This window comes from Furipterus horrens, unplaced genomic scaffold (assembly GCF_987537825.1).
Source record: "Furipterus horrens unplaced genomic scaffold, mFurHor1.1.pri manual_scaffold_6, whole genome shotgun sequence".
Classification (NCBI taxonomy): domain Eukaryota; kingdom Metazoa; phylum Chordata; class Mammalia; order Chiroptera; family Furipteridae; genus Furipterus; species Furipterus horrens.
This window is the reverse complement of record NW_028327176.1, coordinates 151,367,201-151,394,640: the sequence shown is the minus strand read 5'-3', so window position 1 is coordinate 151,394,640 and position 27,440 is coordinate 151,367,201. Positions and strand designations below refer to the sequence as shown.

Sequence of the window (27,440 nt, the reverse complement as noted above, 5' to 3'; positions counted from 1 at the left end):
TAAAGAACATTTACCCAAAAACCTACAGCTAACATCTCACTTCATGAGAAACTTGAAGCTTTCCCACTAAGATCAGGAACCAGGCAAGGATGTCCCCTCCCACCGCTGCTTTCCAGCATCACACTGGAAGTCCTAGCTAATGCAGTAAGACAGGTAAAGGAAACAAGGTATATAAATTGAGGGGTGGAGAGATGAAAGTGTCTTTGTTCACAGATGATGTAATCCTCTGTGTAGAAAATCCAAAAGAATTGACAAAAAAACTCTTGGAACTAATAAGCAATTATGGCAGGGTTGCAGGATACTAGGTTAATAAGTATCCCTCCCCCATCCACAGTTTCACTTTCTGCAGTTTCAGGTAATCTAGCATTGAACATAGTTCAAAATATTAAATGGAAAATTCCAAAAATAAACAAAATTGCACACTGTTCTGAGTACTGTGATAAAGTCTCACTCTGTCCCAGCCCCCCCAACCTGAGACATGAATCATCCCTTTGTCCAGTGTATGCACCCTGTATATTCTACTCTCCAGTTAGTAGCTGTCTTTTACTCTAACAAAGTGTGTACAAGATCCATATGAGGAAAACTATAAAACTAATGAAAGAAATCAAAGAACTAAGTAAATGGAAAGATATTCCATGTTCATGGATAAAAAGACTCAGTATTCTCAAGATGGCAGTTCATTCCAAATTGATCTATAGATTAAATGCAAACCCAGTCAAAATCTCAGCAAGTTGTTTTGTGGACATTGACAAATCGATTCTAAAGTTTACATGAAGACCCAGAATAGCCACATGGGTTCCCTTTTCTCTACATCCTTGCCAACATTCATTTCTTTTCAGAGAATTTTTACTTTAAATATTTTTTATTATGACTTTTTCAGCATCCCAACCATTGCCTAAATTGTGAAACCAATTATTTTCCTCTTTTTATATACAATCTCTTAGCCCTGTACTGGATGGAGTAATAGTTTTCAAATTAGAGACCATGGCACAAAGATTCAGATTCAGTTTTAACTTAATTACCACTCTTTCTCTTTTCCCTCTTTCCCTCCCCCACCCTGTCCCACCACTGAGTCCTTCACACTGTGTGGTCTTCAGGGGTATCTGCCAGAGTTCTGACTCCTCCAGGGGTAACTTAAATGGGTCAGCGCAGGCAGCAGGAGGGGGCGTGTAGGATCAGTATGTGCAGGTATCTCAAAAGCATACTCGACTCTGACACTAGGTGGCTCACCTTTCCAGCTATTTGCCATCACACACTTTAAAGGATATCTTGTTTGAAAGTGGCAGCAGATGAAAGATTAAACATTTTATTAAAACTTGCATCTCAATTAGATAACATGGTTTTTTAATGTATTAGGTTATAGTTGGCATTCTCAAGTTTTTCTTAATGCACTAAAGGTCTCAACAGAGACCTTTAAGTTTCTGCTGCAAGTTTTTAAAAATTTATTCCTTTGTTGGCCCACTTAATATTTCCTTTATAAAGCAACTCTAAACAGCTTTTCAAATACTATTTAATCCTACATTTAGTCCAGGTAATTCTAATTTTACAGTAAAAGGGGAAGGATCATATAACTATTGTCTGCTTCTTAACATGAGAGAAAAAATACATAATTTTTCTTTTAAAACTCTAAAAAGAATGCTCCATTTGTGCTGAGAGGAAATTTCCCCCAACTCTTAGCTTTAATGAGTTTAATAAAGGAAGCAGCAATGATTACTGTGTCACCTCATGCCAGTCGTTGTTAAAACTCACCACTCACCACTGAACCAGCCTTTGGTAGGCATATACCTGCCTACTTGATTTAAATTGAATGCTTATATTTTCCATCATATAATTATACATTCTTGTTTTACTGTTATCTAAAAATTGTGTATAACCAATCACTGAGATTTCAGTTCAGCATTAACTTTAATGATACTGAAAGAAATACAACATTGCAACAAAATTTTGGAAGATACACATACACACACAAGCATATACAGAGTCATTTCCTGACTGACTGGTTATGAAGGCATATTAAAAAGTCCCTGAGCCCTGGCCAAGGAGCTTGTTGGTTGGAGCACCGTCCTGTACACCAAAAGGCTGTGGATTTGATCCCCAGTCAGGGCGCATGCAGGAGTCACCAGTGAATGCACAGACGGGCGGGGCGACAAGTCAGCGTGTCTCCCTCTTTTCCTCACTCTCTCTCAAGTCAGTTTTTTTAAAAGTTCTTGAATAAACAAGATTTATCCTCCCAGAAATCAAATGTAGCTAATGTACCCGGTATAAATTCAATCCAGTATACGTCCTGATGTACTCACAGGCAAGTCTGCATGCTGCTTGGCTTCTTCTTTTAAATTCTTCATCTCATTTTCTTCTTGACTACTTGGAGAAAGCATGGTGACACCGATGATGATGTGGTTTTTTTTTAATGTTATTTTCCCTTTGTTTTATTTTTAGAAATGTTTAGTAACTGAAATTTTGTTATATATTAAAAGTCTATTGACTTTACTAAGCTATGTTGAAAAATTATTTCCAACGTGTTTGTACCAACAGGTTGGTGATAGTATTGTTCACAAAGCCAGAGAGACCTTGGAACGAGCTATTAAACTGGTGAATGATACCAAGAAGTGGGGTGCTAGGGTTGTGTATGGTGATACTGACAGGTAATGAACTTCCTGCTCTGTAGCCATCTTTGTGCATCTCTTCAGCTATTCATTTCAGTGTTTAGAATGGCTTAAGAATGATCCTTCCTAAAACAGAGCCCTACCTAAGTCCTTTCTGGTTCTTGTGATCTTATCATCAGAGTTAGGACAGGTCCTGATTCACAGATAGGATCCTAAGAGAGAGAAAATGTAAGTGTCCTGAGCTAAAGCCTGGGAAGATTCCCATGGTGTCTCCCTAGGTAGCTGAGTAGATAGTGATCTGTAAAAAGCTGTATAAACAGGAGTGTTTAAAAAAACAACTTTTAATGTGACTAATTCCTCATACTCATATAGCTGCAGCTCTCTGAATTTAAATATTTTTGAAGGACAGTTGTCAAGTTATGTAGGTGGTTAACTTTTTACTAGGCCCCCAAATCTATTGTTAAAAATAATTTTTCAAAAGGAAATTTTATAATGTATTTTTTAAAACAAGGGTGTATTGGTGGAATAAGTATCAGATGGGCCTAAACAGAAAATATTATCAATAACTAAGACCTGTTTATTCTGCCTTAGTGAATGTTAAAATTAATTCAGATTGAGATAATTTATTCTAAAGACCTTAAGTAATATTGAATAAATGCTTTTCTTAAGCTTTTCATATCAGACTCTAAGATAAGTACTGCTCCAGTATTGGCAGAGAGAGCTTTCTAAAGAAACCATCCAAATGAGACTAAAATCCAATATGAAAACACTTTAAGAAATAGGAGATTGGTTTATGTGGCTCCAAGACTAGAAACAAATCTTAAAAATCATGTTTCAAGATATTGTCTGTTTCCACTATTTAATGTCTTTCTACTCAAATTCTAAGTGAATGCCCTGGCTGGTGTGGCTCAGTGGACTGAGTGCCGGCTTGAGAACTGAAGGGGCACCAGTATGATTCCCGACCAGGGCACACACCGGGTCACAGCCAGGTCCCTGGTTGGGGCTGTGTGATCTTTCTCTCACACATCACTGTTTCTCTCCTTCTACTTCTCCCTCCCTTCCCTCTCTCTAAAAATTAATAAAATATTCCAAAAAAATAAAATAATAAGTGAAGATCAATTTTATAATATCTCTAAAATAAATTAGCCATTATTTCTGTTGTCCTCAGGCTGTGGTATATACTGAAATGTAAAGTGCTATTTTAAAGTTAACTGGATTATTTTAGGAAAAATGCCCAATACTTTTGTTTTATAAGTTACTTTGAATATTTTTGTATTAGAATTTTTTTTATCCATATTAGAAATTCTTTCCTCTTGACCTGCATGTATTGCTGGTATGATTGTACTTCAGAAATATCTTTCTGGAATTCAGTTTGACAGTATCTTCTAAAAAATATTTTTAGTGTACACCATTTACCAAGAACTTTTTTTTAATTCACATATAGGACTTCATTCTGAAGTCACAGAGGTGTGCCACATTATTATATATGAAATATTAGCAAACAATTTTTAACGACCTAAATTTTCAGGGATAAGAGTTTGGTTAAATGATAGTAAATGCATACATCGAAATACATTACAGCTGTTAAAATAATGTAAAAGAACTAAGTGACACGGGAAATGTTCGCAATATATTAAATGAATAGAAAAAGTTACCAAATATAGTATGATCTGTGATCCCAAATGAGAAAAGACTTACATATACACACAAAACACAAAAGGTTTGCAGTATCTTTTATCTTTTGTGCTTTTTTGTGTCTTTTCTAACTGTTCTTTAGTAAACATATTACTAAATGTGTCTTTTTTTAAGTTGGGTGTTTTTAGAAGGAAATTACTCCCACATCACAAGTAAATTTTCCATTTCTTTATATTCACATTTTGTCTTATTTTATGATTGACCTTTGTGTCATACAAATCTGTAAATGTCTAAGAATGACCCAGGACCTTCTCAGCAGCTGTGATAATTGAGCTGATCTGTGTGTAACTAAACTAGCGATATTAGATTTCTTAAAAAGCTGTAACAAGATACACCATGCACACACAAGGAAAGTGCAATAAAACGAGAGAACCTAGGCAGGAAGCAACTTAATAGGGAAGAATGGGGGAGGGGGGTTGTTTCTTTAGTATTAGACAGTGTTAGCCAAGAAAGTTACTCTTGGTGAAACTTTTTTCTTATAAAGACATCCTCATTAACCTACTCTATTTTAATTCCTCTAGTATGTTTGTGCTACTGAAAGGAGCTACTAAGGAGCAGTCTTTTAAGATTGGTCAGGAAATTGCTGAAGCTGTAACTGCTACCAATCCAAAACCAGTGAAACTGAAGTTTGAAAAGGTAAGAGAAACATAATACTAATGATCACATATAAAATTTACATAGCTTCCAGACATTTCTGACTTACTCAATATGTTTTCCGAATCAATAACAGATACAGGTTTATTAAAGTGTTATATTTAAAATATTTTTCTTAAGTTTTGTATAATTTTCTCAAATCCTTTTTCCAATTCTATTTTTTTAATCCTCATCTGAGTACATGCTTACTGATTTTAGAGAGAGGGGAAGGGAGGGAGAGAGGGAGGGAAACATCGATTTGAGAGAGAAACATTGATCAGTCTCCTCTCACACGCACTCCAACCAGGGACCAAACCCACAACACAAGCATGTGCCCTGACTTGGAATCTAACCCACAACCTTTCAGATGAGATTGGGAGCATTCAGGGTGGTATGGCCATAGACCGAACCCACAACCTTTCAGTTTATGGGATGACACTAACCAACTGAGCCACACCAGCCAGGGCTCAGATGTTTTAAGTAATATCTTTACATAAGGAAATGAGAAGGTTGCTTCAGCTAACTGTTGCTCTGTAACAGGCCACCCCAAGTGTAATGGTGTAAAACCACCACCATTATGCAGCTCAGGAATTCACAAAGGTGGCAACAGGGCTGGCATAATCTCAGCTCCATGATGTCTCAGTCCTCAGAAGGGAAAACTTCAAGGCTGGAGGTGACCCAGCTGACAGCTACGGACCAAAATCACCTGAAGCTTGTTGCCACTCATCTGGGGATTGATGTTGGCTGCTCCTTGGGACATCAGCTGCAGCTGTCAGCTGGAACACCTGCAGTGGCCTTTCCCCTGGGTTACTTGTTCTTCCTTGCAGCATAATGGCTGAGTTGTAAGAATGAACATCCCAAAGAGGAACAGACGAAAGCGGTTTTGCTTTTTGTGACCTAGTTGCAGAGTCTCACAGCATCATTGCCTGTGTAGGTTTAATGGGAAGAATGTCAGAGTCACATTGTAGAAAGACCAGATGGGATGGGAGATACTGTTTCTTTGAAAAATGCAGACTGCCACAGGACCTTCAACTATTTCCACTTTACTTTAAGTACCAAAGATGTAATTAGTTCTTTCTATATAAAAGATACTGAGCTAGGACAGGTGTGGACTGCAAAGAAGCCTAAGAAACAGTCCTGCCTTCTAAGAGCCAGTAATCTAAATGGAAAGATTAGAAATGTATATAAATGATCTCTTATTGAAACTTACAGAAGTCTCATGAGAACAGACTCCCTAAGCACTGTAAGAGCACAAAAGGAAAGGTGTTTTGTCCTCCTGGGTGGATGAGGACACTCCGTGTAGGAGGTAATACTGTACTGAGTCTCGGAAAACGGTGAGAATTTCTATAGGCAGCTATGGGCTGCAGTCATTCTCATAGGAAAAAAAGGGCATGTAGAAGGATGTGGAGTTGGAAAAGCCTAATGTGGGAATACAGAGTAGCAGCTGAGATGTCTGGAAAAATAAAGACTGGATTGTAGAGAATTTTGAATATCATGGTAAAGTGTTTAAACTTTATTCAGGAAAGTTTATCAAACAAGAGCATGACTTAGGCACAGCTTTTTGGGGAGGATTGGCCTCATGTGACTGTAGGAGAGGAATTGGGAAGCGGAGAATCAAGACAGGATGCCTGTTACCCTGGCTGGTGTGGCTCAGTGGATTGAGCACCAGCCTGCAACACAAAGGGTCACAGGTTCAATTCCCAGTCAGAGCACATGCCTGGGTTGCAGGCAGGTCCCCAGTTGGGGGTGCACGAGAGGCAGCCACACATTGATGTTTCTCTCCCTCTCTTTCTCCCTCCCTTCCCCTCTCTCTAAAAATAAATAAAATCTTAAATAAAAAAAAATAAAAAAAAGACGGGATGCCTCTTGCAGCTTGCATAGCCTGAACTAGTGAGATGAACTGATGAAAATAAAGGACAATTGAAGAGATATTGAGAAAGAAAGATGAGTAGGAGTTAGAAGTGGTTGATTCAGGAGAGCTGGTATAAAAAGGATAAAAGAGGAAGAAAGGCATGCCAGCCTGCAGACTGAAAGGTTGCCGGTACGATTCCCAGTCAGGGTACGTGCCTGAGTTGCAGACCAGGTCCCCAGTTGGTGGTGTGAGAGAGGCACCTGATTGCTCTTTCTCTCACACTTGTTTCTCTCCCTCTCCTTCTTCCTCCTTTCCCTGTTCTCTAAAATAAAATCTTTTTTTTCTAAAAAAGAGGAAGAGTCAAAGATGACTCCCAGTGTTTACCGTGTACCCACTCTAAAGCAAGAATTATGATGGAAGAGATTCAAAGAAGACTTGGCTATAGTATCTGCTGTGAATGAAGAGTGAGCATTCTAATTGGGGGGAGAGAGGAGAGAAAAATTAGAAAACAATGATAATGAGCGCTACTCTAGAAGTATGTGTACGGTACTGTGGACACCCAGCCCATGTGGCAAAGTGTGAAGAACATTGTGTGCTTAGAAAATAACACCAGACATAATACATAATCTGTATTATCTCAGTGCTTTTAAATTTGAAATGTGTTATTTGGTCTAGCTACTGATCTTAGTGAATGTTCTCATGTAACCTTGAATAGCCATGTGTCTTCTGAATGTCCTGTAAATGTCACTTAATTGATAATGTTGTTGAAGTCTTCTATATTCTTACTGATTTTCTGTCAATTTTTAAAGAAATGTGTTAAAATCGCCAAATATAATCATGGATTTGCCTTTTTCTTTTTTCTGTCAGCTTCTATTTCATACATTTTGAAGTTTTACTATTAGGTGCATATACATTAAGGAATATGTATCTTCTTGGTGAATTGATACTATTATCTTTGATTAATATTCCTTGTCTTGAAATCTATTTTTCTGATATTAAATAGCCATTCCAGCTTTGTTTTGCTTAGTGATAGCATGTGTATCTTTTTTTTTTTTTTAGCATTTTTTTAGTTACTGTTTTTCTATTGCAGCTGTCCCACTTTTTCCCCAGTGCTCCCCCACAACCCTGCCCACTCCCTCTCCCACAGTCAATCACCTCCCCATTGTCCATGTCCATGGGTCATTTATACGAGTTCCTGGACTAGACCCTTCCCCTTCTTCATGTGTATCTTTTTTCATTTTTTATTTATAACCTTTTTGTGTCCTTGTATTTAAAGTGGATTTCTAGTAGATGGCTTACAGTTGAGCCTCACTGTTTGATCATATCCAGTCTGGTCATTTCTGCCTTTTATTGGCTTGTTTAGACCATTTACATTTAATGTGATTATCGATAAAGTTTGGGGGCAAAGGAAAAGGTCAATTTGGTAACTTTGAAAAAGGGAGAGGGCACAAACCCATTGATCTAGGAATTCCACTTTGACACATTTTCTATGGATTAATCCATGCACGGTGGTTGTTTTGTAATTCCAAAGCATTGGGAACATCCTAAATGACCCACAGCAGGTAACAGATTACACACATTGAGATACTCTCACATAATGGACTGCTACTCTCTCCAAGATAACTTATTAAATGAAATAAGCCAAATGCAAAACGATGTATATAGTAAGCTGCCGTTATGTGTATAGGTACATGTATTTGCATAGAACACCTCTGGAAGGACACACAAGAAAGCGTTACCAGAGGATGCCTCTAGGGAGGGGAAAGGAGCGATTGGGGACCAGGGCTTTTCATTGTATATTCTCTATAGCTTTTTAATATTGTAAACTGTCTACTAGAAATCCACTTTAAATTCATGCGTAGGTTTTACTTCAATAATTTTTAATTGTTTAAAAAGATATGATGATGACTTTCAGTCTTTCAGTAGAAGTAGGAGCAAAAGTAAAGGAGTAAGTGATAAAAAATTAAAGACAACTCACTGTCTTCAATAACACCTCCAAGTATTATATCATGAATTTGTTGGGCCCTAAGCCATATTTAGAATTTTTCTATAATTGACATTTGGTTAAAGAGAGAAAAAGACATAAAAATAAAGATATTCAAGGTAAGGAAAATGGTTATTGAGATGTTCTGTTAATTTCAACACAGGTATATTTGCCCTGTGTTTTACAAACAAAAAAGAGGTATGTGGGTTACATGTATGAAACACTGGACCAAAAGGACCCAGTATTTGATGCAAAAGGAATAGAAACAGTCAGAAGAGATTCCTGCCCTGCTGTTCCTAAGGTAAGTTTTATCTATCTTGTTTTTATCTTTAAGAAATAAGTGGCTAAAGAATCCGGTGAAAATCTTTAGGCACACATCTAGGTGGAGGAACTATAGCCTGTATGACTATCTATAACTGTAGCAGGAACTAAACGATTTTTGAGAACTCATTTCTGATGAAACAACTTACTTGAATTAGTCCTTAGTTTCCAACTTCTTCCTATAGCTTACCTTTTATTACAATTGCTTAAAACACATACACACACACGCACATGAACTTCATAAGAATTTCCTATCACCTGGAGATGATAATACATATTATCACATAACAACACCCTAAAGCTAGGAAGTTTTTGGATAAAGAGGATAAAGAAGAGAAACTAGCAACAGGGATATTTCATAAGCAATATAATGCATCCTAGATTAACTGAAATTTTGTTTACCTGAGTTATCAAATACCAGTTAGGAAGATTTCTGAACAGTAGTACTATATTGACTGTAGTATTTTATATTTAATTTTTCTTTACTCAGTCCTAGACTCTTTCTATAACCAAAAATAAAAGTACTCTACACACTGAGTTTTATGGACATTAAAAACATAATAGAGTATTGATCTATTAATGTCAATATGTCATTATATTGTGTCATACATGTGATGTTATATGAATTTGAGATGTTATTTAATACTAGTTTCTGAAGGAAATAGCATCCAGTGCATTCTTTCTCTGAGGGGAGAATTGCACCTAGGCTAAACTAGCAAACTTCTTGTGTAAATATATATGGGTTCCAGTACTCAGAATAAGATAAGGTTTAAGAATAAGATTATAGGTATAATTAATTTAAATTCAGTCCACTACATAAATCTACTCTATGCCAGTCATTTCCTAGTAGAAATATTTCCAGTTCAGTAAGTTCTGTTATAGTTGGTATGTATTTATTGATGATATAAAAAGGCAAAAGACTAATTTTGATTTCACTGCTTAGTGATATTTAAACTCCTTTTTGTTTACCTGAATCAGGCTTTTTTTAGTAACAGATAAATAAAAAACATACATGAAATCATGTCTGGCTTCTTGTGCCTGGAGTGCTTTTACTTGTTTAAGAAAATTTAAATGTTTCATGTTGCGCATCATTTACCAAATGTTTCATGTGCATGTCATTTCAATATAATTTCCTCAGACTACATGATGTTCTATTTTTAAGAATAGCAAGCTATATAAAGTATCCAAAATGTTTTCTCATTTCTAATTTAATTATCCAGTCATTGTAAGTAGCAGGTTATTTAGGTAGATCAAGTTACCCAGTAGTTACATAAAGGAAAATATAACAATAATTATTATATGCTAGGGGGTATTTTACTTTTATAAGCATATCTTTTTTTCTTTTAAAGATACTTGAGCGTTCTCTAAAGCTGCTATTTGAAACAAGAGATATAAGTTTAATTAAACAGTATGTTCAGCGACAGTGTATGAAGCTTCTGGAAGGGAAGGCCAGCATACAAGACTTTATCTTTGCCAAGGAATACAGAGGAAGTTCCTCTTATAAACCTGGAGCTTGTGTGCCAGCCCTTGAACTTACAAGGTAATGATGTATAACTGTCGATGCTTCGCAAGTGTAGCCCTGGGATTCTGAATGGTTTGCAGTAGATGAAAAGACGCCGGGTCCGTCGGCACAGACACATGGTTGTTCCTCCCCTGCCCACATAAAGCCTCGCTGAAGGTGAATGGATGTTCCCCATACCTGTGCTCTCTGAAGAGGAAGAAGGAACTTGGAGCTCCTCTTCTGGGCCCCCTCTCTGTAACTAAAGTCAGTGACTGGTACAGAGCTTGAATCATTGTTTCTCATGTCAGAATCACTAGGTAGTCCTTAATACTGATTACTAAGGCACTTAACATGGTATCATTCTGGAATCAGATTTCCTAACCATTTCCTCTTATCATTCACTGTTAAACTGATGATTTTTAGTTCTTAGGGGATAGAAAACATTTTTAGATAGTTGATATCTACCAACTCATATTGTTTTCCAAGTGGCAATGATTTACAGAGTAAGTTTTAAATTCTTAAAGCATATCCACGTAGTGCCAACTAAGTGAAGTGTATAGTTCTCAAAAAAGTTGTAACTCTTAACTCAAAGGTACCCCATGTAGATTTATCATGGTTTCATAATTGTTTAATTTTCCTTTAATTTTCTGGAAAGGTGCCTTCCATGACGGTCTTTGAGTACATCTTTTATTTGGGTTTAAATAGGAAAATGCTTACTTATGACCGGCGCTCTGAGCCTCGAGTTGGGGAGCGAGTGCCATATGTGATCATTTATGGGCCCCCTGGCGTACCACTCATCCAGCTGATAAGGCGCCCTGTAGAAGTCCTGCAGGACCCGACGCTGAGACTGAATGCCACTTACTATATCACCAAGCAAATCCTTCCACCCCTGGCAAGAGTCTTCTCACTTATTGGTATTGATGTCTTCAGCTGGTATCATGAATTACCAAGGGTAAGTCTACTAAATAGTACCTGTGCTATGACTATGGAGAGAATTCACATAAAATTTCCAGTTGAAGTAAATATTTTATTTATGTGCCATGAGAGGCAAAGCAGATGTTCTGTTATCCTAAACCAGCAAAGGTACCATACTGTTCTGGCTTTCTAAAAGAAATTTAAGTTTTCTACAGAAACCTTCCCCGCTTCTTTCCAATTGGCGAGATTATAGAATATTAAAATAAATCCCACAACTATTTCGCTGATAAACACTCAACTACAAAATAACTCAGAATAAACCAGCTAATAAAAAATAAATGACGAAGAGCAAAATTTCCTTCAAATTGGGTATTGAAGAAATGTATAGACTATAGTATCTAGACATAGTCCTAAAGAAACCAGACCAAAGAAATAATGTTAAAATAGCATTTTACTAAAGTAAAATATGCAATGTGGACTCTTGGCAATCTTAGTTTACTCATTAGAAGCCTGAAGGAGAGATCGGATTCTGTAATAATCTGGGATACATTACATACCCAGGAAAGGAGTAGTTTTTATCTCCTGTTTAGAACTAGATCTGCTCAGTCACTTGCTGTTATCTCAGATTATGAAACGCTGGTGGAATTCAGGCAAACTGATAAATGTTGACACTCAGATTATTTTCACTTTCTTAGTAAGCATTTATGGCCCCAAAGAAAAGGAATAAGCTAGTAAAATGAGATTGAAGTTGTGCCTCAGAGAATCTGTGCTGGTCAGCATTGATAATGCTGAGTCCTGGCTCTACACCAGAAAGCTATTACTACTTTCCATTTCATCCCCAGCAAGAATGTTAAACTGCTAGCATTTATAAGAAGCTGACCTACTAACTTTTCTGCAGAGTGATTTGTAAGACACCAGGAGAATATGCCAAGAGTTTTATAATAATATGATAATGTTATTTGAATGTAAAATGAGTGCCAGGATTCAGGTTGTTGAAACCAGTATTAACTTCAAATGAAGAGTGCTTAGGTGACATATATCCAGTTACATTTGAAAAGCTCCAGGTTTACTTCTGCTTGAGTTTTGCACCCTACTGCCTAACATTTCTTTAACCTTCTACTTGCCTGGTTTCCATGGCCCAAATTGTACAGCCTTTCACAGCCTGGAAGCCTCCCATCGTCCTCTGCCCTGTATCACCTCATACATCCATGTACCTCAACCCAAAAACTGAGTGTCAGACCAGTTTTGTTTCCCAAAAAAAGAAAGTGTATCTGATGATAATTAAGATGTAATCTCTGTGAAAGAAAGGACTTAGTTCATTTCTGTAGCCCTGCTGTCTAGAACAACACCTGACACAGTAGCTGCTCAGTATTTTTTGAATGAGATAATGCCTTAGTAAACCTGTAATTAGCATGAGAATAGCAGCTCTGCTATGAAGCTGGCTCAGAGTTATTTCTGAATTGATGTTTCTATAGATGCAGAAAGCCACCAGCTCCTCTCGAAGTGAACCAGAAGGGCGGAAAGGCACTATTTCACAATACTTCACCACCTTGCACTGTCCTGTGTGTGATGACCTGACTCAGCATGGCATCTGCAGTACGTGTCGGAGCCAGCCCCAGCACGTCGCAGTCATCCTCAACCAGGAAATTCGAGAGCTGGAATGGAGACAGGAGCAACTTTTAAAGGTACAGCCTTGTTCAACAGACCCAGAATCCCAGGCAATCTGATTATTCAGGGAAGTGTAGTCAACTCTCCAGGCATGAGATAGAAAACTCGTGTGAAAAGTAGAATAAGGATTCTAAGTTAATAAGCTTCTTAAAATCTTAAAGTATAATTGAACTATTTAAAATGGCTTGTTGTATCATTTATTTTGTTTTTATAGACTAGTGTATTGTGTTTATTAAATCCTAGAACCCAGCCCTGGCTGGTATGGCTCAGTGGATTGAGTGCCAGCCTGTGAGCCACAGGGTTGCCAGCTCGATCCAGTCAGGGCACGTGCCTGGGTTGCAGGCCAGGTCCCTGGTTGGCGGTGAGCGAGAGGCAACCACACATTAATGTTTCTCTCCCCCTCTCCCTCCCTTCCCATCTCTAAAAATAAATAAATAAATCGGTAATTTTTAAACCCTAGAACCCAATTTTTTATAATAGTATTTTTTAAAGAAAGAAAAGTACTAACTGCTTTTATCTACCATATCTGCTTACCATTCTTATAAAAATCCGGTTGTCCTAGAGAATGGCAAGTCAACTTGGAAGTTTGCCATTCTAGGAGTCCAGATAGAAAATTAATATTAACATGATTATGTCTGTCTTTATGCCAGAGACTGTTCTAGCCCTCTCACAGATAAGTAAACTGACACAAAGGGGAAGTAAATTGTCCAATGTTACACTGAGAATAAGTGGCCGAGCAGGAGTAGAGACATAAAATGCAGAGATTTTTCAAGCAAGAATTCTAGCAGACATAAACAACAGAAATCTCTTGAAATAAGTTGGAAAATAATATCTAAAGAAAAATTATCAGGATTTTTTTTAAAAACAAAATAGTATTTTACTTAAAAGAATGATTATATCTTACCATGCTTCAAGTTAGATTTTTCAGCTTTCAGGCTATCAAGAAGAACAGTGTGAGAGGCTGTGTGATTTAATGGCAAATGAACCATGCTGATAGTAAGGACGTCGGTATTCTAATCTAGACTTCATAATATCAGCCGTGTCCCCTGGCCTCAGTTCTATCAGGAGGCAGAGGTTGACCCCATGATCCTTCATACACCCCATCCACTTAACATTGTAAAGGCTCTTATTCAGTCAACCCTAGCAGCTCACCTGCTCAACCCAACCACCAGGATTTGGAGGCCAGACTCTGCCTCTTGTCCTCAGAGTAAAGAAGCTTTTGAACCAAGACAGAATCAATCCACAGACTCTTAGTAGGAACACTTAGCTGTCACCCAGGTGAACAGGGAGAGAAACCATCTCTGAGGAGACTAGGCTTTTAAGAATTCAAATGATTATTATATAAGATCGTAGACAGCTATAGCAGATCTCAGAAAAATCCATCACCTCAAACACTTTTAATAGTTTACATGAAAGGATGAAAATACATGAATTAAGCATCTGACTGAAAATTTTTGAAAAAATTAGAAAGCCAAAGGATAGCAAAAAGAAAGAACAAAGATTAAAGCAGATATATATTTTTAAATGTCTGCCTCCTTGTGAGCTAAAAGTAAGTTTAAACACCAGGTTGTGGTCTTTAAAGTTTTAAACGTAAGCTGAATTGAGTTATAATGCTCAGTGTTTGAATCACCAGTAAAGGATCTGTGAACTAAACATTGAGTTAAATTTAGTGAGGCAAGTAATTCCATCTGGGCTTATCTGTCAGCCAAGGACAGAGAGTGTGTAAATATTTAGCAGCGTGTCCTGGCACCTGAGCAGAGCTGCCGTACATAGAACTGTAACACAACAATTCTGCACTCGGGAATGGATTTGAGTCTCTTTGTCAGAGATCTAATTAGCAAAAGGCTTCCTAGTGGAACAGCATGTTTATTTGTGGCAGTATCACATTAGATACAATAACCAGTGTGCTCAGAAAAACGGTGCCCTTCAGTTGACTGGAAGATATTGGGGCAAAGAATAAAAATATATTGCCCTGTGAGACATCTCTAAAAACAGGAGCTCTTTTCTATAGATCAGAGAACTTACTAGAGCAGATTTGATTTCTCTCTTAAAAAACAGCCTAGAGTAGTAGTTATTTAGTATTTTTTTAATCACTTGGATACACTATTCAAATAAAAAATCGACCCGTATTTTCTTGACCCCTGGAGTCCTCACTGCTATCCTTTTTAATTTTCTGATGTTTCTGAACTTTTAGAATCACTTTTTAACTATGTGAGACTCAAGACTACTTATTAAAACCTGATCATTATGTAAGAAATAAGACTTCTCTTTTTTTTAATTGCCTTATGGTTCATTATTTTCCTTCAGATCAGATCTTCTTAAACATCAGAATCACCTGGGAGCCCTAAGAAGTAAAGATTCTGAGGCTCTCCATTCATTTCATGCTCTACTCTGTTCATTGATCTGGGGTGGAGCTCGGGCATTAGGTATTTTTAAGCTCGTGTATAGCTAGGGTTGAGAAGTGCTGGTCTAGACTGCTACTTTCAAATTCTCCTCCTTTAATTTTTCTCATACTGACCTTTTTTCTTCTGATGGATAATTTTTTTTTTGATTGGCATATTAAAAGTGAAATCTGAGTAACTTGACCAGAAGTGTTTATAGCTCATTTAAGAGACAGTCTTTGAATGGTAATTGGTAGTTTATTATGTGGATCTTAACATAATAGGATTCTACTCTAAATGAAAGTTGAGCTCAGGAATGAAATGAATCCTTAGGGAATATTGCGCTCTTACGTTTTGTGAAATAATATCCTTTAGAAATGTCTCGACATAGAATAGCCTAAGCTTCAAAGAGATGAAAATTAAACTAAATGTGCTGTAATATATTATGTGTCAGATGTCTGCCAATAATCTGTGGTGGGTCAGAAAGGGATTATACAAGTTTGTTGTTTACATATATACATAGGGATTTTCCTACTGTTTCATGTATTCCTCTTCTACTTTTCAGATATGCAGGAACTGTACAGGTTGCTTTGATCGACATATCCCGTGTGTTTCTCTGAACTGCCCAGTACTTTTCAAACTCTCCCGAGTAAATAGGGAATTATCCAAGGCACCATATCTCCGGCAATTACTAGACCAGTTTTAAATCCTCAGTATCACAGAATTCCAGGTGCTATTTTTTTCAGTGTTTACCACTAAACTGTTGTGCATGGTGCTTTTTCATCTTTCATCGAGTCAAGTATGTTCACTGTATTGTCTATTATCTGAAGACTATGAAGACTTTTATGCTAACTGAATTAAAAATTGTATTTGTTGATCTCTAAATAGCTCACTTCTTACAATGTACAAATTCCTCATCCTTTCACCTTTTAACGTTGTTTTATCATGCAGGTGTGGAATTTGCTCCAGTATGTGTAACATCTTGTAAATCCATTTGAGTAGATCATACTGACTTCCCTGTGGAAGGAGCACTGAAAACCTCTTTTGAAAAAACCATTCGTGTGTTTTCCTTGAACTGTCTATATCAAGACGTGTTACTTAGAGATATCCATTCCTTTATAATTTTGACTGCGAAATATTTTGTAAATACACTTTTTTACTTTTCAAACAACTGAGTAAAATGTGCAATGAATTTTATACAAATGATTTTCAAGTTGTTTGGTATATTTCCTCTAGGTTTTGCTTGACTCAGAGTAGAGTTGTTATTCTGATCAGACTGTGCAAACAGTAGTACCATGTGTAGCATTTTGAAACATTTTCTAAAATGGCTGTCTTGCTTTAGCTATTAATGGGGCATTGTGAGGAACTGTGCAAAGACATTTTTGTTACAAACCTGTGGGCCTGTTGCAATACTTTAAAAATAAAAAATTTTATTCCATTTTTGCTTGTTTTGTATAGACATTTCTATTGCTTCTAAATATGCTTAAAATATTTTCTTTCTTTATGTACTGTACAGTTAATCTTATTTGCCATCACCTTGAACACAAAATGTGTATTTAGAATATTTGTATAACTGTAAAATGAAGAAGGAATTATGTGGTCAGTGCATTGTTTTTTAAACTGGAAATCATTTTGTTTTAAAAGTTAATAATGGAAACCATAATAAAATTGAATAAAATATGAAATATGGTAGTGTGACTTTTATCCTGCTATAAATGGTATTATCTTCATCTGTTTTATAAGCCTACATTGGTTACTTCCTACCCTACCCTTTCCTGAATTTTAATGAGGTAAATTTAACTGGTTATATCATAATTGGTGTTACAATTTTCTTACTAAAACTTTAGGATTTTTAAAAAATGGCAGCAGAAGTTGTCTAGGAAAAATTTAGCTCTCATTTTTTAGAGGTCTAAGATTCTACCTGTTAGTATATCTTCTGAGCTCGTTTTAATTTAGATATAAGTAATTTTGAAGCCAGGATTTTCCAGAGGGAAAACAAAAATTAATTTTTAAAACTTAAATGCCAGTGTTTTCAATAGAAAAAATATCTTACTTTAATATAGAAAGCACACCAAAAATAGATCTCCCATTGTTCAATTCAATACTTCCAAACACTGGTAGTATTAGTTTTCTGAAAAGTACATGGTTAATATGGAATCAAAGATATAGAAAATATGTCTCTGAACATATTTCTCCTAAGTCCAACAGAAATATCATAAATCCCCACTTCTGGGATCTTTTTTGTTTGGGAGCCTGGGAATAGTCCTCGGAATTAGGGTTTTCTTCCCTTTGCATGGGTGGCCATTGAAGTTTTCTCTGTTACTTTCCCTTTTCTAAGTTCTGTGCTATCAGGTCTGCCACTTACATCATCTTTCTCGTCATAGTAACTGGACACAATATTCTCAACAGAATAAGCATTCTTTTTTATAATTGGGCACAACTAAACTAACAAATAGTTATTCAACACGAGTGCCCAAAACAAGCTCAGTCCTAGGCGCTAGCATGTCTGGTTCCCTCTCTGCAGGGAAGTGCCTCCCTTATAGCTCTGGCCTCAGAGTCTGCAGCCTCACTGCCTTTTAGTGAGATTCATGTGCTGTTTCAGTACTGTCACCTGTGAACGTATTGAAAGTTGAACCTATTTTACCAAAATATATATATATATATATATATATATGTATATCTTATAAGAAACTTTCAGTAACTTTCATAATTATTTTTCCTTTCTCAATCAACAATTAATAAAGTTTTGTCTTTTTACCCAGAACACACACAAACTCCATTTCCTGAATAATGCTGAAGAAATAATTTCATTCAACATTCTCTTAAGTTTAAGACATCATTAACTCTCATTCTGCCCACTTCCCACCAGTGCCTTTCCCCAGACGTGAATTATTAACAAAAGCTACTTACAACTCGACCTCCTCTCCCCATCCCAAAGGTCCCAATAAACAGCGGGAGACAGGCAGGTGCCAGCCATGCAATATTCAATTCAATGTGATTGCTTCTCTAGCAGTGTCTGTGAAGAAGACCAATATACAGGGGAAACAGATAAAAATGTGAACAGTGGGCAGTTACAAAGAATTCTTAGAGGAGGTAATGCCATGAGGGTGGAGCCAGCCACCCAAAGGGCGTGTGGACGCTGTTTTGCCCTGGCTGGTCATAGGCCACATCCTCGTTGGTCTCAGAAGACACATTTGCTGCCATCAGGCATGTTGCCGTGAGACCTAAAATCTGCTGTAGCTGTGGAATCTTCCTTTATCTTTCCATCTATTCTGTTTTCTCTCTTTGTTTTTGATTCTAGAGAGCCAAGAAGGGAGGGAGAAAAACAAATATCAGTTGCCTCTTGCACGTGTCCCCAACTGGGGACCAAACCCACAAGCCAGGCATGTGCCCTGACCAGGAATTGAACCCACAACCTCTGTGCTTGCAGGATGACACCCAACCAACTTAACCACAACGACCAGGGTTGTTTTCATTTTCATAATAGCTGAAGCAGCAACATTTCTTCGGGGCCTGTCAAATAAGCTTTTAAATTGAGTTCTCAATTTGAAAATAGTATTTCTTAAAATATTTGCATACTTGATTTTATAAAGTAAATTAACCTGGCTGTAAACAACATTTCGGGGCCCTGCCATGAACAGAGGGAAGGGCGGAGGAAGGCGGCAGTGCACAAGTAGCTATTTTTAGGCTGGATGTGTCCCAACCTCTCTTAGCAGGACCGGCTCTTGTAAGGGAGTTGGCTAAGTGCACTGTACTTTCCCCTGATGAGATAGGACTTACTGCCTTTAACCATTTTTGGTTTTACAAAAGTGAATGAAGTCTGATACCATTAATGCCACTGGAGTTCTGCTTAATGATTAGCTTTATATAGGAAAGTAGTCATGGATTATTTCTCGTGTTTGAGACCTAAGGAGGAAGTCATAAATCACAGTATTGAATCCACTGCTGTCTCATTTCCACACCCTCACCCCAAGCTCTGTTTTGTCTCTTTAGCCAAGTCCCAAGAGTGGCTTACAAAGCAAAATGCTTTGTAGAGGAATTTCAGATTTATAAAATCAGGTCTATATATATTTGGGGAAAAGGTAATATGACAGGAATACAGATGAAGGCATTTTTAAATCAAAATACCATCTTATTGCCTCTGAGTCTTCACTTGCTGCTGATGCCACCACAGGTGCCTTTTGTTGGAGGGAAAGACGGGGGTTTCCAGGAAGTAACAATGGGCTGGAAATAAGGAGACCGTGTGCCCTGGGCTTCCGCATGATCACTGATAGGAATACAACTCTGGAAAACCAACAAATGTAGTCATAGATACTAAGTTTAATAATAGTTATAGTCTTTGAAAACTGAGGATAGTACCACCTGCCCTGATTACCCGATAGGGGCTTTATGAATAGGAATGAGGGTGAAAACAAAATAGTTACACAAATGAAAAATGTTAGTCACTTAAAAAATATTTACTGAGCATGTGCCGTGCATTTTTTTTGCTTATCTAGAAATACCAAGATAATCCTTTGTCCTCAAGTATGTCACAGTCTATTGGGACAGACATAAAAGTAAGTTGATATTGGTTTCAAGATGAAGATGTAAAGATGTTTTTGCCACCTTGTTGTCCATTGGATGAACACAAAAATAAGAAAGAGAAAGCAAATATTAATCATTGTTAAAGAACTCCAGAAAGGCTTAGGCACAGAAGATCCCAGGTGGGAACTGATTGCTTAAAGGAGCAGTTAGTCTCCACAGGCCAGCTTGACTGCACATGTGTAACTATACCCTATCTCCACCTCACGCACACAGTTAAGTTAGACTTATTCTATAAACCTACTGTGATCATTTCACAATACATACATGTCATATTGCTATGTTGTACACATAAAATACAATGTTATGTCAATTTTACCTCAATAAAAATAAAGCAGAAGATATTTATACTCACTTTTATACACACATAAACACATTTTTGTATGTACACAGATTCTCTCTAGAAGATACACAAAAATAACAAGAGCGGTTGCCTTAATGGGAGTTGGGGTAAGGGTTAAGGTGAATAAGATTTATTTTTTTAACTTACCTTTGTACTCTTTATTATGTACTATACATATATATTATCCATTAAAAACAACTGTGTACTCTTGCTGATTCTCATTCTTGTTGCTAGTGGGTTTCTGTTATCTTAGCTACTTCGTCGGGTCCAAGGGAGTCCATCTTGGCAGGGTGCCTGGGCAGAGAGTTCCCAGGCCAGGTGCATGAGGTCCCCACCACACATTTTCTTACTGACTCGTCAGTGTCCTTGCGACCCATAACCTTGTTGGCTTACTTAGGGTATCCCACCTGGCCTTCCCAGCCACAACAATTATAAAAACTCCTATTACTTCTACAAAATAGATGGTCTCTTTTACTCAACTAGTGAGCTCTATTTTCTGATTAAAATTCCCCATTTTTGGGAGCTTTACTTTTTCTTTGGCTAAGTGGATTTGGAATAATAATAAAAGCAATAGTAGCTAACATTTATTGCATACTTAGTGTATTAGTTTGCTGGGGCTGGCATAAAAAAAAAAAAAAAAAAAAAAAAAGAACAGACTGAGTGACTTGAACAACTGAAATCCTTTCCACAATCTGAAGCTTTGAAGGTCAAGACATCAGACAGCTGGTTTCCTCTGCAGCTTCTTTCCTTGGCTTGTGTGTAGATGACCATCTTCTCCCTGTATCTTCACATGGTTGCCCCTTTGTGCCCATCTGTGTCCAAATTTCCTTTTATAAGGACACCAGTCATATTGGATTAGGGTCCCTAATGACTCATTTTAGCTTAACTGCCTCTTTAAAGGCCCTGTCTCCAAATAGTCACGGTCTGGGATACTGGGGGTTAGTACTTCAACGTATAAACTGGTGGCCATAGGGACACAACTCAGCCTCTAACAGGATGTATGAGGCAATATGCTAAGTGCTTTACAAACATTATCTCATTTAGTCTCACACCCTATACCATGAAAGGAAACCGAGGGACAGAGAAATTAAATAATGTGGTCAAGGTAGTAGGCAGCAGTCAGAACTTGAATCTAGGCTGAGACTCCACAGTCCACTCTTAACCACCACACCACATGGGAGTTTTTTCCACGTGTCCTACTGGATCCATTGAAGTTCCCCAAGGGAGAATTAAATGCAGCTGTAGTGAGCAAATAAAAAAAATTCCACTGCCAAACCACCCTCTTTTCCAGTAGGAGGCAGCAAAGGGGCCCAGCCAGTCCTCAAGTCTGTCCTGGTAAACCACAGCCTCTTAACGCACCCTTCTAGCACCCTTCTAGCCGAGGCAACCCGTAAGAGCAGGCAGTATGGCCACTCAGTCCGCTCTCATGCCTAACCAAACCCGTGGGAAATGAAGTGGGAGTGGAACGGTGAACCAAGTCCCAGCTTCCTCATGGAAAGCACATGGGACCCTCGGATACCACAGTCAGTTAAACTTGAAATCCTATCATATCTGGCCCAATGCCAAGGCTTCTCGAGTTTTGTATATAAGATCCAGAAAAGCCCGGAGTCCCTGGCATAAGGCAAAGGTACAAAAGGATCCCTGCCCAGAGTAAAGTGCATGGCTATGAACTCAGGTTACTGCACGCACAGATGGTGGCAGTCCAATGAGGTCACTCGGAGCATTATTTATAACTGCTCAGATAAGACAAGGGGGAGTGTGGTTCTTTTTTTTTAATAATTTATTTTATTTTTGTTATTATCTTCATTATCTCATTTATTTTTCTATTACAGTTGTCCCACTTTTCCCCCCATTGCTCCCCACCTCCCCCCAGCCCACCCCTTCTCCCAATCCCCACCCGTTGTCCATGTCCGTGGGTCACTTATACGAGTTCCTTTACTAAACCCTTCCCCTACTTCCCCTCCTCCTCTCCCTCCTCCCCTCCCCCCTGGTCACTGTTAGTCTGCTCCTTGTTTACATGCCTCTGGTTCAATTTTGCTCATCTGTTTGTGTTGTTCATTAAGTTTCCTGTATTCGGTGATACGATCAACAAGCAACAAGTGCTGGCGAGGATGTGGAGAAACGGGAACCCTACTGCACTGTTGGTGGGAATGCAGACTGGTGCAGCCACTGTGGAAAGCAGTATGGAATTACCTCAAAAAACTAATATGGAACTGCCTTCTGAACCAGCGACTCCACTACTAGGATTATACCCGAAGAATCCTGAAACACCAATTCAAAAGAACCTGTGCACCCCTATGTTCATTGCAGCACTGTTTACAATAGCCAAGTGCTGGAAACACTAAGTGCCCATCTGTAGATGAGTGGGTCAAAAACCTGTGGTACATTTACACAATGGAGTACTATGCAACAGAAATGAAGAAGGAACTCTTACCTTTTGTGATAACAGGAATGGAACTAGGGGGAGTGTGTGGTCCTTTAGTTTCTCTCAGCTTCAACTTTTCTACTTCTAAAAACATCTTCCCAAAACTCCAGGAAAGCGTGGAGGGGTAGAGAGGTTGCTGTACACCTGAATCTTGTTCCAAGTTCTAAATATTTAACCAGAGTATCACTATAAGTGTTTTAAACAAGATTTTTTAAAAAAAAAACAGCGCTGTGGCGCTAGAGCCAGCTTTTGGCTGCTCACAGTTCCTGCAACCCTGCAACCCTCCTTTCCATTCCAAAGCACATGTCTGTAATCATCTGAACTGGGGAATTATCACTAAAGTACAGGAAGCTTAGAAATGAGATAATAAATATAAGAGAAGCTGAAGGGCCAAAAATGTTAGATGCCATCAAAGGTATTAAGATGTCCTTTCTAAAATATCTGTGAAGTGAAAATAAAATACTGTTCACATTTTAGGAACCCTGTACAACTATCACATACATTTTGGAGCATTCACAAAGTCAAATCTGGAAATATTCTTGACTAGTTTCTGGAGAGATGCCAAACTAATTTTTTTTAATTAATTTTTTTTTTTAGAAAGGGGGAGAGAAACATCAATGTGAGAGAAACATCCATTGGTTGCCTCTCTCATGCCCCCAAGTGGGGACCTGGCCCGCAACCCAGGCATGTGCCGATGGGGAATCAAACCAGCGACCTTCTGGTTCACAGGCCAGCACTGAATCCACGGAGCCACACCAGCCAGGGCCAAATTAATTTTTAAACATCCATAAAAAACAGAGTGACGAGTTTTATGTTAAACCAAGATCAGTGTTTATTTGTATCAATATTTTATTCAAGCAAGCTTTTACACTGTACAAAGCCATGTAAACAATGAGCTGTCTTAAATCCAGACGTCATAAATCTACAAGATCACCCATTAGGCGCCCCCAAGTCAAAATGGATCAGTGAAAACCTGTCTAGAAGGGCAACCTCCAAGAGGTCCAGGTTTGGTTTCATTTGGGGCAGGAGGTCAAACAGTATGAATTACTTCCTTTACTGACCCAGCAGCAGTAAAGGTAACATAGGAGAGCTCTTCCTCTCCAGCTTTCCTTCAGAGAAAGTGCACAAAATTTTGAGGATCTACAAAAGCAGCATGACTTAACTAAGCTGTAAATTAGTCTTTAAAAATCACTAGCAGAGGTTCCAGTTCTCTGCATTGATAAAAGTAGTGATTCTCAACCTTGAAAGCATATTACTTGAATACAGTTACATGGGGATACTTTTAAAAATATCAATAATCAGGCTCCACTCCAGACCAATTAAATTCTTATTTTAGTAATAATGCTGGGCATCAGTTTTTGAACATTCCCAGATGGTTCTAACAGCAGCCACAGTCGAAAAACACGGGAACAGAGGCTTATCACTGGACCAGGGAACAAGATGTGTTCCAATCCCATTTCTCCCTTGGGCCCTTTTTCCTCCTGGAGGGTGAAGAAGCAAAATGTCACTTTGCCCTGCTCAGTATTACTAAGCAATTCCCATATCACAGTCAGAGACACTTTGCACCCTGAGATAAAGCAAAAGTAACAGGGTCATCTTAATGGGTTCTGATCTCAAAAACAATAAAACCTCAAACATTTCCCATAAGCCTGGACTCCCTAGCAAAGCAATTTTTGCCCTGGTGTTTGCTGTGATGTCTGAAGACTTGTCACAACCTTTGCAAATAGGATAATCATGTGGGAAAGTTACTGCTTTCCCACCGCAAACACACTAATGCAAACTTGGAAACCCTGGTGGCTCTTGCTTTTTTTCCTTTAAATACTTATGTTTTATTTGGCAAGCCAGTTCTTCTCTTGTGCTTTGCAGGTAAACTCCTTTCCTAAATGCTCCTGTCTCTGAGTCTGTTTCCAACAACGTTGAAGGCCCCAAAAGTGCTTGGACTCAGAACTGGGTAATCTCCTCCTAAGAGTAGGAAGTTCTCAGCAAGTGATAAGTAAAAGGGCTGAGAAATGAGAACCTGCTCAGCCCATAGGTGTAACCCAAGAGGCAGCTCAACCATAACCCAGACCTTTGTACTGAACAAATCCTCAGGCTGCTATCGGACTTCTTGAGCAGGTTTTCACTATATTAACCTCAACTGCATTGGGCTAAGTAATTTTTACAAAACTCTACATCAAGAATGACCCCAAAGATCACATGTAAAAATACTGGAAATGAACAGACACAAACACAGACCATGGAAACAAGAGCTCGCAACTTCACAGACTTTTCCGGAACTGCGTAAAACCTATTACAATAAGATTTGCTGGCTCTTCAGCTAACAGAAAGTTGTCATAGCAAATCTTATTGAAATAGTAAAACATAAGCTGGGTGAAGGCCAGGATCTCATCAGTCTTGTCCTCTGTCATATTCCCAGGGTGATTACTAAACATGGTACGTGCTCAGTACCTGTTAAATGACTGAAATGTGTGGAGCAGGAAATCTTTTCCGGTCCACAGAGATTAGAGCTGTAACAGTATCTCTTACAAACTGGGAATCCTTTTGTATCTCACTCATGCTACCCTACTCAGACAGAGCTTTTTTCCTTGGTGAAAAATCAAACGGTGCAGTATTAACATTGTCTAATAAGCTCTTCAAAGAAGTTCTGCAATTTGGTGTGATTTTTTTCCAATTCCAATTCAAAACATAAACCAGACCATCACTGCCAGGGCCTGACAATTTGCATCCCATTCAGACACCCACTAGTAAATAGCCACTAAGCCCAACACTACTCTAGGTACAGAGCAGACAGGGGAGCTTCCCTTTTGCTTATAACAGCGCCCAACCCAGAGCAGTGGGGGAAAGAGTGCAGAGGGGCCACTCTCTGGAAGTGGGTAGCAGGCACCTGATTAATGCAACAAGTCTAAACTCAGAACAGATTCAAAACATTCCTCCAGGCCATCTAACTAATATAACCAAATGCATCAAAGGCAAAGCTGCAATAAATTTAGAGGTCAGACACTAATAGCACTCTGCAACTAAAAATTTAAGCCAAAAGAAAGACATAAAAATATATAAGAATTAATAGCCACAGTGCAAAAAGCTAAGGGATTACCTGTGAAAGAATTTAAAAAACAAACAGTGCAGAAATAGAAGACATTATTAAGATAACCACAGAAAAATGTTGGAAAATACAGAACAGTTCTCCTTGGCTGGAAAAATTGTGTTGTAAACTTTTAAATCATTACATACAAAACTGTTTATCCATAAATAAAAATCCAGCTCCAGTTCAACCTAGCTCAGATGCCAATCAGCCAAAGTGCATTGAGGAAAGAGCTCACAGGCTAACAGAGCCAGGATTTTGAAACCAGTCATCAGCCTCAATTTGCTTCCTTTATACACAAGGGAGGTCAGAATCTTCTCTTTCAGATCACTATCTACCATCATAACCCATAAAACCAGGCCTTTCTTAAGTGCATGATAATTTACATTATGCCATTTGACAAGGGATCTATCACAACCTTTCTGACCCTACATATATGTTCATTTCTAGTACATCAGGAAATAAAGCCTTTTTGGAAACATCTTGTGTGATCACTTGTTTAATGCCTTGTTTCTCCCACTAGACCTTTGCTATTCAGTATGAGAGCCACTAGTCAATGTAGGTATTTAAATTTGTATTTAAATTAAAAATCCATTTTCTGTGTCATACTGGCCATCTTTCAAGGGCTCAATTCACCAGATATGGCAGCAGCTTCCGGGCAATGCAGATACAGAACATTTCCATCGGTGTGGGGTATTCTATTGGATAGATCTGGAGCACATTAGAGCGTTAAGTTCCACGAATACGGGAACCTTCTGATCTTTTCACCAGAGTACGCTCAGCACCTCCCACAGAGGCTGCCAAATGGGAAGCAACCGATCAGCATGTGCAGTAAGTGTTCACCAGCCAATGTGGCAAATGGAGAAGACTGAAGAGAATGACGTCCGGGAGCACGTGTGTGAGAGGAGGCGGCACTGTGGACTCCCAAAGCTTTAGGGTCACATTTAGGAAAGCTAAAACAAAACAAACTGAATTCCCAAAAGGAGTAAAGAATTCACACTCCCAAAAAGTGGAACTTGCTACCCAAAGTGTGGTGAGTCCATGGGCCAGGAGCACCCCATCACCTATGAGCTTGTTAGAAATGTAGAATCTCAGCCTCCACCTCAGTCCTACTGAATGAGAATCTGTATTTTAACAAGCAGTTTTTTAATTTATTGATTTTAGGCGGGGGAGAGAAACATCAATTTGTCGCTCCCCTTATTACATTCACTGGCTGATTCTTGTTATGTGCCCTGACTGGGGATCGAACCCGCAACCCTGGCATATCGGGACAACACTCTAATTAACTGAGCTACCCAGCCAGGGCTTAACAAGCAGTTTTAATTTAATGAACATTAAAGTATGAGAAGCACTAGTCTAGTTCTCTCTCTACCCTTTCAGACTGAGCAAACAGCAAATTTAAAAGAAAAAAACACTACGTACAACTTCACGTAAATCTACAATAATCTCAGTAAAG

At 38.3% G+C, this 27,440-nt stretch overlaps 1 protein-coding gene across 2 annotated transcripts in view; it reads left to right on the top strand.

Annotated features, from left to right (window-relative positions):
- The window catches only part of REV3L (REV3 like, DNA directed polymerase zeta catalytic subunit), a 151,306-nt gene extending 134,068 nt beyond the window's left edge, over positions 1-17,238 (top strand). For both annotated transcript variants that reach the window (XM_090279762.1, XM_090279761.1), the window contains 7 exons: positions 2,533-2,642; positions 4,820-4,934; positions 8,931-9,068; positions 10,438-10,628; positions 11,295-11,541; positions 12,980-13,189; positions 16,119-17,238. In XM_090279762.1, coding sequence (XP_090135888.1) covers positions 2,533-2,642; positions 4,820-4,934; positions 8,931-9,068; positions 10,438-10,628; positions 11,295-11,541; positions 12,980-13,189; positions 16,119-16,259 — 1,152 coding nt within the window. In that variant the 3' untranslated portion in view covers positions 16,260-17,238. The remainder of the gene's footprint in view (positions 1-2,532; positions 2,643-4,819; positions 4,935-8,930; positions 9,069-10,437; positions 10,629-11,294; positions 11,542-12,979; positions 13,190-16,118) is intronic.
- The last annotated feature ends 10,202 nt before the right edge of the window (positions 17,239-27,440 follow it).